The sequence below is a fragment of the Merops nubicus genome, unplaced genomic scaffold (assembly GCF_000691845.1).
Source record: "Merops nubicus isolate BGI_N331 unplaced genomic scaffold, ASM69184v1 scaffold16401, whole genome shotgun sequence".
NCBI classification, from domain to species: Eukaryota; Metazoa; Chordata; class Aves; order Coraciiformes; family Meropidae; genus Merops; species Merops nubicus.
Genome location: NW_008587743.1, coordinates 12,964 through 27,439, shown reverse-complemented (window position 1 = coordinate 27,439; position 14,476 = coordinate 12,964). Strand labels below are relative to the sequence as shown.

Genomic DNA, 14,476 nt, shown 5'->3' with positions numbered 1-14,476 from the left:
GCACAGCAACATGAAATACGGAACTTGGAGACTGCCGGCCCTGGTCCTCGCTGCACTGCACTCCCTGCTCGCTCTGCATAGGTGGAAATGGCCACGGAGGGCACTATCCAGAGGAGCTAAGTACACAGGAGAAGGATAAACTGTAGTAGTTCATGGTCTTTAAAAATCAGTTTCAGTGACTTGTTCTTCTAGGGCTGAGAAGCAGAATCATATTCAAAAGATGCCTGTGGGTCAGTTGAGTATACATCAAATGCACACCTTCATCTCCAGAAGAACACAGCCAGGTGGGATAGACAGAGGTGCCCTGCTCAAATGGCTTTTAGAAGAGCAAATAATGTGCTGGCCTTCAGTCACACAGTAACTGTGTATCTCATACCAAAAGAGACTACAAAGGGAATCTGGGCACTATGGAAACTCAAGGAAAAATGCTAAGTTCACATTGAAGCTTGTAAGTGGAAGAATAATAACCTACATGCTGAGATTTCAAAAAGGACGTGTGCTCACTTGAAAGGTAAGTTATGTTGTCCAAGAAAAAACAGTAGAAATCAATATATATCAGCACTTAAGACAAAAAAAATGTCTAAGCGTTGTTCAGTGAATGCCTTCCTACAAAGTGTGATTTCTTTGCATAAGCACATTATTCACCTGTCTTCACTTTCTCCTGCTCGCCAGCTGTGCTCAGATATATTTCTTCTTTCCAAACTTGCCACCATGAAACTGCAATTTTCATTTCTGTTTCAAGATTTTGCATGCTTATCTTAAAGAAAAAAGGACAACTACAGCTCTAAGAGGATGCCAAACCAGGTCTCTTCTGTGTGGGAGTTTCCTCTGGGGCAGGAAGCAGAACCTCTGCAAATAATCTCTCCTTAATGTGGCCCTATTGTGCAACTAGACTGCACTGCCCTGTACAGGAAAGTAAGTTCATTTCCTTTCCAAAAGATCGTACTTTAAATAACTTGTTTTGTTACACAAACTGCAAGTAAAAAACTTTCATTTTAACAGAGTTAAAATAACTACTGCTAAAAGATGCGTAACTCTGGAGATCTTTTTTATTTCAGTTGTATTCCGTTTGGGACAAGGAAAATTTTTAAGTAAAATTCTTCTGTAACGATAACATATACTTTAAAGCATAAACCAAATTGCAGGCAATCATCATCATCATCATCATCATAATAATGGTAAAAAGGCTTCAATATGTCTTTATTTCTGCAGTTTGCTCAGACCATCGCAGAAATGTTGATTTTTATAGACACAGCTCTGCCAGCGAGTGGACATGAAAGTGACTTGAGTTCACCTAAAAACTGGGAGCAGATAAGGACGGCATCGAGCACTACTGCCTGGTGCTGCAGCACCAATACCTTCTCACAGGGATGTTGCTTAGAGGGAGAAATCAGCAGATTCTTAAGACTTCCACAAAATAACCCAGAAAGAAGTTTGCTCTGACATTTTGCTATGCTTTTGCCAAAAGCTTCAGTGTCTGCAAAGCAAGCTGCACAACGTGAAGTTCAAAGTTCCTGCTTTGCATTCGCAGACAAGTGGGTAAGCAAGCTACGTGGCTGGAAATGCGCTATCCTCCTCTTAAACTAGAACTGACAGGGCACGCTGCTAGCAAGTGAAAGATCTCTTACCTTGGGCATCCAGTCAATAGCTAAGAGATGTTTCTATCTTGTCCACCATACTTTTAATTTCCAGCTGAAAGTCTCTCACAGGGCCACCTTTACTCTTCCTCCTCACAGAGCAGTATGTGCGATTAGATGGTTTGTCTTTTCCAGCTCCTCCCCCCAGATCTAGCAGTGAAAAACTGCCGCCTTCCTCAGGAGGAAACTCTTAATCTGCTTAAGTCTAAATAAAACCTAACGTTACACAGTAAAGACAAAAATAGCAAACAGTGCTTTTCAGATACAGCAAACTATTTTCAAAGGCTCGGAAATCTTTACAGGGTATTATAAGCTACCACTCGCCACGGCAGAAAGTTCAACAGATGGAGCTGGTTCCTTACAGCAGGACTCATATCGCATTTTGTAACCTGGCATAAGCCAACCTGTCAGACCTGCTGGTTGTCTGGTGTAAACAGACAGCTTCCTGCCTTCTATCTGCACACCACTAACAATTTACTGACTATGACAACAATTTCCTCCTCTTTGGCACTGCTCTGTTTCTACCATCAGTAAAATAAGAGCCTCATCCTTCCCAAATCCCTCCTTCCAGTTACAAAAGGCAGCTGGTGAGCTTTGGTTAGCTTTTAAAAGGAGGATACTGCATTTCCAAAAGGGACAAACACTGCTGATACACACAAACACAAATAAACTTACCTCCTGTAAAGTCACAGACCAAATACTGCTTTCAACCATTGGTGTAAAGACAGTGAAAACAGGATACAAAATGATTTTTAATACCAACAGACAGCCAAAAAACAAAAAACACCAGTTGCTGATTCTTCAGTGAGTTTTTGGTTCTGAGTTTTAAGGAGGATGCTCTCCAGCTTCCATCACACACACTGGATGGAAAGAAGGCAGCAGATTTGAAAGCAGAAGGCAAGCCCCAGCTCAGGAAGACTGAAAGTCTCAACTCCACCCTCTGCTCCCGTCCAGGCAGCACCACAGAGCAATTCCTGGGCAGATCAGTGGGGATGATGCATCCTCTCTGAGCTGCTGCTGGAGTCGGGTGTAACGAGTCACAGACCTTGTTAAGCAATTCATTGGCACGCTTTCTGATGAGCAAATGCCCAAACCCCAGATCTTTGGGCATGAACAGATCCTCAATGGGAGAATGAAAACACTGATTAAAATTCACTTTTACGGCTGTGAGCAAAGGAAATTATTTGTGAGCTCATCGGAAAGGGCTCTTTTTGGCAGAGGAAAACCCTGTGACCCCCCACCTAGAAACCCAAAAGTCTTTTACTGCAAACTCTCCAGGAAAACCTCTCACAGGAAGCAATACAGAGGCTCCTGGATGTGGCTTGTGTTCTCTGTTTGCTCTGAAGAAGCATTCCCAAAAGTGCCCCAGCACACTGTTATTTTAAAAAAGCAGAAACAATGATCCACATCACAAGTTACCTTGTTTTTCCTCATGACAGTTACCATTTGGTTACCATGACTCTGAACAAAAATGACCACCCTATTAATTTTTGCTTCCACTTCAAACACACAAAAAGCTATTATGTCCCAATTACACATTTATTCCAAGAGACAACTTCTCCATTGCACAACAAGGTTCACAGAGGAAAAGGTGTTTCTACCCTCACATCAGAACTGTGCACACAAGCAGGGTCTGCGTGCAACACTCCATCCCTTCTTTGTATGGTTATATCCTCTTTATTTTAAATCAAGAAGTCCCAGGCCCAACTCTGGCAATTTCTCATCAAGTCAACCAAAACCCTATTACATGAGATGTTCTCAAACACAGAAAAAAACCCACAATAGGTAGAAAAATATCAATCTGAACTATGTAACTTTTTTTTGCACATGCAACTCACTTTTCTTCCTGGCTTCTATAGACAATTTGTAATTTATTTTAATTAAAAGTCATGAAATTCAGTGACAAGTGCCAATTTAGAACATATTTACTTTTTGCACCTTTAAAAAAATCTAGCTGACAAAAACGTGAACAATAATTTGTTATGAGCAATGGAAAATAAAGTGAAAAGGTGTCTGTTAAAAAAATGCACTTTTCCTAAATAATACTTGTAAATACAGAAGGAAAGAAGCACCAAAAATAATGGCACTTTTTAATACTGTTCTTTTGGTTAAGTTCAATCACAAACAACACGTAAAATAGGAGCTGGGCAGGAACTCCTGTGGCACATAACGCAGCTCATTGAGGCCCATGAATTTAACCTGTCAAGAAAACGTGACTGGCTAATGGCAGCCAGATGCTGCAAGCCAGCCCTTTTCTGGAGCCTGTGGAGAGCCTGGGGTCAATGGGTTGTTAGGAGAAACACCCTGCCTGACTGTACCTCTCTGCTGGAGGCTGCTCAGCCCCACGTCCCCATGCCTGGGAACACCTCCAGGACCCAAGCGTGGGAGGAGAGGGAGAAGAGCGTGGCACCCTCAGCCTGCTCTGGCTGGGCCCTGGTCTCCCCTAGATGCCTGGTGGAAGTTGGGCTCACAGGCAAGAGCTGCGCCAGCTCCCAGGAGGACCAGGAGAAGGAGACGACCCTGCAGCAGGGTCCCCACTGTCACTGAGGCAGCTGTTCCTACCCCAGCACCACGCAGGGTCTGTCTCCTACACTCTCAACAGTCTATCAAACCATTTCCAGTGAGGGCCAGGCCACAGGCAGGTCTCGTACATGAGACATCCATCCTTCATCACTGCAACTCTAAAGTGTCCATGTCCCTGCAGTCCTGACAAACCTCTACTGGCAACAAAAACTGTAACGTGCTGCAAAGAAAAACTCTTAACAACTATAAAACTACCAACAGACTGAAAGCTTGTTTCCTTCTTGCCCTGTCAGAGGAATACTCCGCAGGGATCTCTGCTCCAGCGATCTCATCCAAGCAACGTGCCCTGCCTGGGCAGTAAACCGCAGGCTGGCGCTGCTGTGGGAGAAGGGCTGCGGGCCGCTGGGGACAGCCCACACACAGCACGAGCCCGGGGGAGCCCTGAGCAGACCCAGCCTCCCGGCACTGCGTGTGCCATCCCCTCCCGAGCCAGGCCCGCCTGGGCAAAGTCCAGCACTGGTGCTGCCAGAATGAAAGGCTTTTCTAGACACACGGGCTGCAGAGCGACCGTTTAAGGGACGAGCAAGGCTGGCTCTCCACTTCCTGCCCTAGAGGACCACACAGCTTGCGACTCTTCCTGCCCTTTGGAAACACCCTGGAAATGTTAATTCCTGCCAGCCTCAGCTTGACACATTAATAAAACCAAACAAGTAAGACAAGGAACAGAGAGCACTTAAAGCATTTCTCCACGACACTCATCAGCTGAAGAATGTGTCCCAGCTCTGCCCGTGAAGCACAACTAGGCAGTTAGGGGACTCTCTCTAATCACAGCATCGCTCAAGGGATCAGACCCAACCCGGCTTAATGAAAAAAATCACACAGCGAGGTTCAGAAGTATGAGGAAACACCCTGGGCTGCAATCCTGACTGTGACAGTGACTCACATCAACAGTTGCCCTAGAGTCACTTCCTATACCCTCATTTGCAGCTTGGGGATAATGTTCTTCACCATCCATTGCCCACTATTAACCATGCTTCCACTGGGCTTTAAAGAAAGCTGTATTTCTGAGTATTACTTTAATTCTACAGTACCGTAACAACTGGAAGAACACTTACATGTTAATCAGCAGCAAGTTGTGGGTTTTCTAAATAGGTCATACTCACTATTGGTTCTCAGCTGCTACAGCACTCCCAGTTCTCACCAACAATAAAATCTACACCCTTTGGCTCCCAAAGAACTACGCCCAAAACATAATGTACACAGGTAAATACTTTTAAAAAATAAAGATCCATTTTACTTTGTCTGCCCCTGTAACTCTTGTCACATTTCTGAACAATGGCATAGTCTGTCACTACAGATTTTCATACTGTGGTTTTCTGAGGATGATGCAATTTCCTCACATTCACAGACCATGTAAACCTGTTGCACCCTGTGGGATTATTTACTGCTCCACACTCCTGGTAGGCTCCGTACAAATTGCAATGGCACTTAATGTATTAAGGCACATTGAAGAACAGCAGGAGAACAGTACAGATATGTGTGAGCAATGTCACTTCCCAGCTAACCCAGGCAATGGGCAGTAAAGTGCTTCGTCTCTGGCAGCTTCACCTAAAGAAAAGTGATTTTCCATACCAGGGTAAGCAATAAATGGATCCTGAACACTAAGTGAAGCACATGCCTAGAGGCAGAGTCTCCATTACACAAAAATCTATGGCAACAGAATGTAGCAGTGACAATAAAAGCAAATACATTGGAAAGGTAAGCAATGCTGATCCAAAATTAAGGAACTATTTTTTTTTGGTGAGCTATCAAGTTATAGTATTAATAACTGAACCGTCATTTCTCTGCTGCTTTAAAGCAGAGTATTTATTCCTATTAATTCTATTGCAGTAGTACCTTGGGACCCCAGGAGAGCTCTGGGTCCCACTGTACTAGGCATCATATTTACAAAAAAATTACTAACACTTGGTATAAACAGAGATGAACAACAAGGAACATATCAGTCAAGGAAGAGTTCATCTTCCAAAAGTCTCTGTGGATGCCACTGCACACAGCTTGTGCTAGAACAATGTGTATTTTCTCCTTTCTGTGTCTGTAGCTGAGAATCACCCTTTGTTTCTGCGTCTCATGAAGATCTCCCGTAAAAGTGCAACAGCAGGAGAGTTACCTACAAACATATAAACTGAAAGAAGAAAAATATTATATGTGGCTACTTGCAGATGTCTTGAGAGTTACAAAATGTGATTGAAATATTCCTCAGAAAAACACTAAGTCCAAGTGTTCAAAGTGCTTGTTCAAGAAAGGGGATGAGTTTCACCTGCCACTTAACCTCCCTAAGGTCTGTACTGGCACATGCCAGTGAGGTGAGGGTGGTACACACACCTCTGATTGACCACTGGGACCGGGTCACTCCCCGTGGGACTCAGACCATCAGAGGTTCCCATTTAGCAACTCCCGTACCTTGTATCTGTCCATAGGATCTTCCTGCTGCAGCTGACTCTCTCGCATCGTTTGGTACTCTCTCTCATATTTCTTCAGCTTTTTTGTTGGCACCTGTGGAACAGATTTGGAAAGCAGGCATTTAGAGATGAGAGGAACAGCGGAAGGGCTGTCTGAAAGTTCTCCTTGCAAACAGGAAGCCCAGGAAGTGCTGAAAAGCTGCTGCTGAATGAAGTCGCTCCCCTCTGCCCCCCTTCCCTACTCAGCAAGCCACGTCAAACACTCACCAGTATGGTTCACATCCACACAAATCTTTCTGCATCTACTGTTCAAATATTTAAAGGAAAACAAGAGTGAAGTAGAGACATTTTAATAGCAGTAACAAGAAGAAAAAAAAAAGCATGAGCAACAGGAGTGAGAGAACAGGGAGGGGGAAGACATGATTTGACATATATGATTCACCAAAACAATGTCTGAGCAAGGCACCCGTTAGAAGTGAGATGAGAAGAAAGGAGTGTTCCTACAAAACGACTGGGCAGTTCTCTGGGGCAGATCTGAGTAATGGCTTTTACTGCCTAAAGAGTACTGACGTCTAAATTGCAGCTTGTGAGCGTGCCCTGAGGAGGCCTCAGGCTGCCCCCAGGCATGGCGGAGACGCTGCAGGGCAAGTGTTTGGCCCCCACCACGGCAGGGCAACTGCAAGGCGGCCACAGAACCACGGGCAGAGCCCCTCAACAACCGCACGGAAAGGTCAAGTCCCAGACAGCCTGACTTTAGGAAACACACCTTCAACTTGGAGCAAGGTACATGAAGAACACTTGTGTGCTCTCCAACAAAGCATGGAGAACCTGTGCTTCACTTTCATCATTTAACTGGTGCTACACAAGCGATCTCCCCTCTCTCAGGAGACCTTTGATAGCATTACTCTGTCCCCATAGCGACATACCACAACATGAAGCCAGCCCTGCTAAGTGTTGGGTCACCTGCTGGCAGCAGGGGGATCCCTTAACCCCATGTACCATCATGACCTCTAAAAAAATGCTTTTAGTGGATCTGTTCTGTATCTGTCTGATCCTCTTGCCTCTATTGATACTGTTTAGCTGACTCCTGGTGTGCAGATATGCCACTGTCACCTTGCCTTAGGGAAAAAAATTCCTGCCACTGAACAGAGATATGTGTATGTATGTAGTTTTGGTGCTGTTTTCCCTTTACTGGTTTTCAGCCCAATAACTCCTTCCTCTGCAGTACAGGAGGGGACCAAGCAAGTGCTCAGAGTCACTGCAAAGGCCTCTGGGAGGTACAGGTGGAAGCCATGAAACTCATGATCTACAGTGCACAGGGAGCACTTGTAAAGCAGTACTAATGCCCACGGTTACTGGAGGAATCTTAAACCAACCTCCCTAAAGACCCCAAAGGGAAAAAGGTAACCATAAAAACACAAAGAATTTTGGACAAACATACAAGAGAATGTAATTTTGATGACACTGCATAGCAGAAAACACAATGAAATGAAAACTACTAGATCAGAGATGCTTTTTTTACATTTCAACTGAGCAACATTCCAGATGCAAGTCCAGCCTGTTTTGTCATGCCTGCAACATGAGACTGTTAAGGCTACATAATGTTCAAGAACAAGAAATTGTTCCAAAGCAGTAGTCTAAGCGAACCAGTCGCACATCCAAAGCCTGATCTATTCCCTCCTTCCACGGTGCTTAATAGGATCTTACTCAGAGCACTCATCAAAGCTCCCAGGCTGGGGTGTTCCAAGGACACCCTCCAAACCTAGTTCTCCTGTGCTGCCGTGGAGTTCCGTGCTCCAACAGGTGACCAGCAGAAACTGGGGATAAATATGAGGGGCATGTGGTGCACTATGGCAGAAAGGCGTACTTAGAAGATGATCTGTTCAACCAAAGGTTGTCCTGATACTTGATGCTTATCATTGAAACCTTTAAAGTCCACATAAGATCAAAGTCTTGCTACACAGAGAAGCCTCCCATCCACGCAGCCGCACGAATGCTTCAGTGAGAATCTCACTGTCTGAAGGAACAGGAGACAGAAAATAGATTATTTTGTGTAAATGGGGAGAAAAGAGGAGAAAGTGAAGGTCAAGAAGGCACAGTCACAATCCTTTTCTTCACAGTAGCTGCCCCATGTGCAGGAGAGTCCCCCACATTCACACAAGTGATGTTGGGGGTTCCTCCAGTGACCAGCACAGCAACCCAGCAACAGCTTCACCTTCACAGCTGCCTGGAGCAACATCCCCCTTCCCCTTCAGCCACGAGGTTTGCTTAAGTTACTTGTGAAGGAAAATCACAGATGTCTCGACAGTCCAGGAGAGACAGGCAACGCACAGCACAAAGGTAACGATCTGAGCAAGTAACTCTCCTGAGAGAGCAAACAGGACACAAAGTGCTGCTGTGACCCAGGTGGGTACGTGGGCACTGTGCCACAGCCGTCCCTCGCCAGGCTGGGCCTGGGCGTGAAGAGCTGACTGCTGCTTCCTGGTCACACCACCTCACACCCAGCAGCGTGCAGCTTTCCTTGCTTAATTCACAAATGTTAATTTTTCTAACTGCCTGAGAGCAGCTTTATTTCTCTAGTTTCACGTTCTGTATCAAGAAGAGGTAGAATTTAAGTTGCATTGAGCCTATTTGGCACTTAATCATCTGCCTTGACAACACCAGAAACTAATCTGAACACAGCACATCAAAAACTGTAGGATGAGCAGGGGAGAACTGAGAGCCACCTGCTTCCTTTAACTCTGCTCTCCACCATCTTCACAGGCCCTGCTTACACTCACTGACAATTCACAACTGTTTCTTAATGCCTGGTAATTCATCAAACCAACTGATCTTACCTATACATTCTCCTTTAGTTTCTAAAATTTTAATTTGTAGAATCTTTCTGGTTGGAAAAGACCTTTAAGATAATCAAGTCCAGCCATTAACCCAGCACTGGCAAGTCACCATTGAACCATGTCCCTCAGCACCAGATCTACACGGCTTTTCAATCTCTCTGGGGATGGAGACTCCACCACTGTTGGCCTTGGCCAACTAGGCACACTCTGGCTCATACTCAGCTGGCTGTCAGCCAATACCCCAGGCCCTTTTTTTGCTGGGCAGTTTCCAGCCACTCTTCCCCAAGCCTGGCGCATTGCAGGGGGTTGTTGTGACACCAGTGCAGGACCTGGCACTTGGCCTTGTTAAAATTCATCCCATTTGCCTCAGCCCATGGATCCAGCCCGTCCAGATCCCTCTGTAGAGCCTCCTGACCCTCAAGCAGACCAACACTCCCCACACAACCTGGTATCCCCTCGTCCAGATCACTGAGAAAGATACTAAACACAGCTGGCCCCAATACTGAGCCCTGGGGACACCACTTGTGGCCAGCTGCCTACTGGATTTAGCTCCATTGACCACCAGTCTCTGGGTCCAACCATCCAGCCATATTTTGACACAGTGAAGAGCATGCCCACCCAAAACATGAGCAGTCAGTTTCCCCACGAGAATGCTGTGGGAATTGGTGTCAAAAACTTCACTAAAGTCCAGACAAAAAAGAATTCCATTCATAGCTGTGAGTAGAACCACGTGCATAGGTCCTCTGTGGCTGTATGGGGGATAAGCTCCCTCCTTCATCATGATAGGAGCTACCCATGGCCATTCCTGGCATGCTCTCCAGCAAGTAAGCAGCATAGCAACACTTTAGTAGCAATATTGACAGTAAATTATAACTGAAACAGGGATCAAATCATGAAAGGTGTAAGCATCAGAGTGTAAGGGAGTATGCTGTGACATGAGAAATGGCTTCTCTGCTTGTTGAAAGACTGTCATGACTTATGCATGTTAGTATCTATTTATACTACAATCTTGTCTTAATTGGAAAGTAGCACTTAAATACAGTGAAAGCCTATCTCAGGGGCTTGGGGGGAGAGAAAATTCCCTGTTAGAAACCCAGCCCATGCTAACCCACTTATCCCATAAAATACAGGCTTGAGCAGGTACACTTAATAACTTTGGTAGGGACTATGCTTTGCTGTTATTGTTTATTCAGCCACATTACTCAAAGGAGTTTGATAATTTATTACAGCACTTTCTTCTGGATATAGTGATAAATGGAAAAAAAAAAAAAATTTAAAAGCTCATTTTCATATTTAATTCCCTGAAGCAGTTTGTGAATTCAACAAGAGACTTCTCTGTAAGCCCTTTCCTAAGTGTGTGCATGGTGCTAGTGATGCTTCAGTCTTCATGGATTGCTCTGGAACAAAGCCTGCTCATAAATTTTCTGTGAAAGCTCCTGCAATACTGATTGCTTCTTTCTTTAGCACCATGGGGTATACTGGCTAGAACTGATGGTTATTGAGTTTAGGAGACTCTTATGGTTTATAAACATTGCTCTTCTGTTTATCTCAGTATCTTATCTCCTTGACTCATTTTATTTTATTGTGTTTGAGCATAAAATCATGTCACAACTAGTTATACATGGAGAAAAAGCCACGCAGTGCATCTTAATAAAGCAGCCATTAGAACTGAACAAGCAGAACCTCTTTCTGAAAAAAACCAACAACCACTGCACTGAACACCCCAAGGACTCCCTGCAGCGAGCTGATGGGTGGCAGGTGAAAAACAAAACCACTTTTTCACTGCCCCCTTGTTCAGAGTGGGCTGGAATGATCTGCTCCGCCCTCCCTGGTGATCCTGCGCCTGGGCAGCGTGCCAAGCACCGGCACCCGCTCGGTTCCAGGGGACCTCTCCCTTGCTCCGTGGGTTCTATAGCTGTTTACAGACAGTTCAGCCTGACCTTGCTGGATTAATAAATCACAGGTCTATGACTCTTTCCTCTGAAATGTTTTATTGCTCTAATGAAGCATGAGCACTCAGAAGAGGTAGTTATCATTATGTTCATTTGACAGCCGAGGAAATGGAAGCAGAGATATAAAGTGATTTCCTGAACATATTGAAGACAGCCAGAGGCTGATTCAGACAGAAAAAATCCTATTACCTGATTTCTAATTTCCAGCCCTGCCACAATGCCAGACTGAGAAGAATATCTCTTTTCCTGATTCCTACTTCTTCTCTCTATCTAGCACTGCATAAACACTCCCAAAATATATTATCCCATCACACTAACAATGTAGCCAGTAGTCTGTGATCTCTGCACCCTTTATATTTTTTCCTTTCTAGTTCTCACTTCAACGTGTAAGAAAAAAAAAACTAAAAAAGACAATTAAAAAAATGTGCAAAGCTTTCCTTTCTCATTCTTTCAAGTAGGTAACTTAATTTTCTGTTTTACTGGTGATGGATTTCCTTGGTATTTCAACATCGAGGCAAGGGACTTGCTTACCTCCAAAGATGAGGTTACACTGTGTGCTGGCAACTGATGCAGGAAACTCCTGAGCTTGCTTTGGGTGAGCACTGGTAGCAACCCCATACACTGGCTGCAGCCCAGCTTCCCTTTTATCCATGCATCCATCCCACATGTCCCAGGCTTTAAGCCACCATGATAAGCCAAGGTCTTCCTACTGCTGCAAAGCTGGACCATTTCCAAGCACACATGGTGCCTGGGAGCCTGGCTCAGAGGTGACAGAACCAGCCTGAGCTCACTTGGACTTGGCTCAGCACTTGCATACAGCCAGGAGCACCTGCTGTAAGAGGTTCCCACAAACCACTGCTACATGTACCCCTCTTGAGGAGATCCCAGTTATGTCTGTGCATACTTAATTTTCTTCACATTATGATTTAAAAGAATCACAGAATCCCAGCATGGTGAGGGTTTGAAGGGACCTCTGGAGATCACCTAGTCCAACCCCCCTGCTAAAGCAGGGTCACCCAGAGCAGGTTGCCCAGGATCGCATCCAGGAGAGTCTGGAATCTCTCCAGAGAAGGAGATGCCACAATCTCTCCAGGCAGCATTCCAGTTCCAGTGCTCTGTCACCCAATAATATTAAAATAATATTAACAATATCAATCAACAATATTAAAAGTAAGTTAATTTCAAAACTATGCTTGGTTCTGTGAAGCGTGGTCATATGAAGACTGTAAGCTTTGACTCATCAGCAGATGAGTGACAACAAATTCCAGATCATATACACCATCTTAGTTCACACTCAAAGTTTTATCAGTTTGTTCTAGTTAATACTTCATATTTAAAAGCCAACTAAATCAGGTTCAAGGAAGGATCATACAGCTGTATTTAAACACTTTATTAGGCCAAATTAAGACTTAAATGTAACAAAAACATACCAAGAAGAAACTAACTCAGTGCTCTACTGGTCTGTGCAGTCACTGCTACTAGTAACTATTATTCTGTTCTTAAAAGGCATAACAAAGTATCCTGTGACATCAGTCACTGGGAATAACATTCAGAAGTAGGTAAGCAATTCATTTTTCTTTTGGGAGGATGCAGTGATGGAAAAGAACAAAACCCACAGTAACATGCTGACACAAGAGACTTGTCTCTTGGATTAGACTTTAAAAGGGGTGAGTGGGATGTCCTATTCAGATATTCTGCAACGTAATATGAACAACTGTATCTCCAATGAGATATTAGTCACAAGCAGGAAACGTGAGAGCAAATCATCATTTCTCACAGAAGTATTTGTGCTGGTGGTTTGCAGAGAAGAAAATCAGCAGCACTCATCTGCAGAAAAAATGTATGGATTAAAATCAACTACTACTTAAAGAAAATTTACAAGCTGGAACAGAGCTTGAAGAATTCCCATTTCCCCTTTTGCCACCGTGCAGGGAAGCATTCGCTGACAAGAAGCTGTTTCACCGCAGGTTTGACATCAGGTGCAACAACCCTGGTCAGGGTTTCACTTAGCGACAGCATCGCGTTCGGGACCCAGACATCCCCGACCCTGAAGCACACCATAAACCTCATCACACACTGTCTAAGCCCCGGATCCAGGGCAGCACCATCAAGAAGTTTTGGTGTCTCAGACACCATGCGACTCTGGCAGGAGGGTGACGGCAGTGGGGCTTTGGGCAGGCGTGGGGCACAGGGCCCGTGGGGCTGGGGCTGTCGGCCCCGCACATCGCCGTCGGTATGGGGGGGTCCACGCTGCTGCTGCCCTGCTTGAGCTCCTGTGCTGCACGCCACACAACAAAAGCCCTGAACGCCAAATGCTCTTTTGTCATCTGTGCTGGCAGGAAGGAGATGTTCCCTCAAATTCCTTGGAAACCTGCACTGTGTCGGACAGGCTGTCTGCCTAACGCGTGCCTGTCTGAGCGCCCGCTGCAGAGCGGCGTCTCTCTCCACCTGGCGTTTGGAAAAAAGAACTGACAGAAATGCTCTTTTCATACCCGTGAAGCAGCTTGCTCCACACCGGCACACCCAAGTATCCCTTCCTTGCAGGAGAGTTTCCTTCCTTCTACAAGTCACTTCCTTGCCAGCTCTGTACATGTGAGACGTCCTGAAGAGAGTTTCCGGATAAGAGAAATCCAATCTGAAAGCTGGCTGGAAGAAAAGGAAACCAAGCTCTGATGCGAATTTTTATTGTTGTTTAATTCTTCCACATTGGCCCATTATCAAAATATCTCAGTTGTACCCGAGACCCCCACAACAATTTATAAAGAGAAGGGAAAAGCAGGCTGCAAAATTTACAGAGTACCTGTAAAATTTACTGTGATTCAAAATGGCAGTGGCCACAGTCAGCAATGCTGGACAATCTCCAATACCAGATCCTTCTGTCAGATTTTTTAATCTCCACCATGTATTTCCATTCATCTAAACCTGCTGAATCCGGCATAACACATTATTCTTCCATAGCCCTGCTGTTTAAAGACCTGCTTAGTTAGGCTCAGTTAACAAAGTTAAAAATAGTAAACTGAGACCGAGGGATATTCAATAAGCCCCATTGTACAGCAATCCAGCAGCAA

At 44.9% G+C, this 14,476-nt stretch overlaps 1 protein-coding gene across 3 annotated transcripts in view; it reads right to left on the bottom strand.

Moving 5' to 3' along the window:
• The window catches only part of LOC103781334 (rab GTPase-activating protein 1-like), a 33,729-nt gene that overhangs the window by 8,409 nt on the left and 10,844 nt on the right, over positions 1–14,476 (bottom strand). Inside the window, exon 2 of one of the 3 annotated variants that reach the window (XM_008949045.1) lies at positions 6,621–6,713. In XM_008949045.1, the coding sequence (XP_008947293.1) occupies positions 6,621–6,713 (93 nt within the window). Of the gene's footprint in view, positions 1–1,628; positions 1,731–2,312; positions 2,352–6,620; positions 6,714–14,476 lie in introns of those variants that run through there. The other 2 variants (XM_008949046.1, XM_008949047.1) reach the window with 2 other exon arrangements.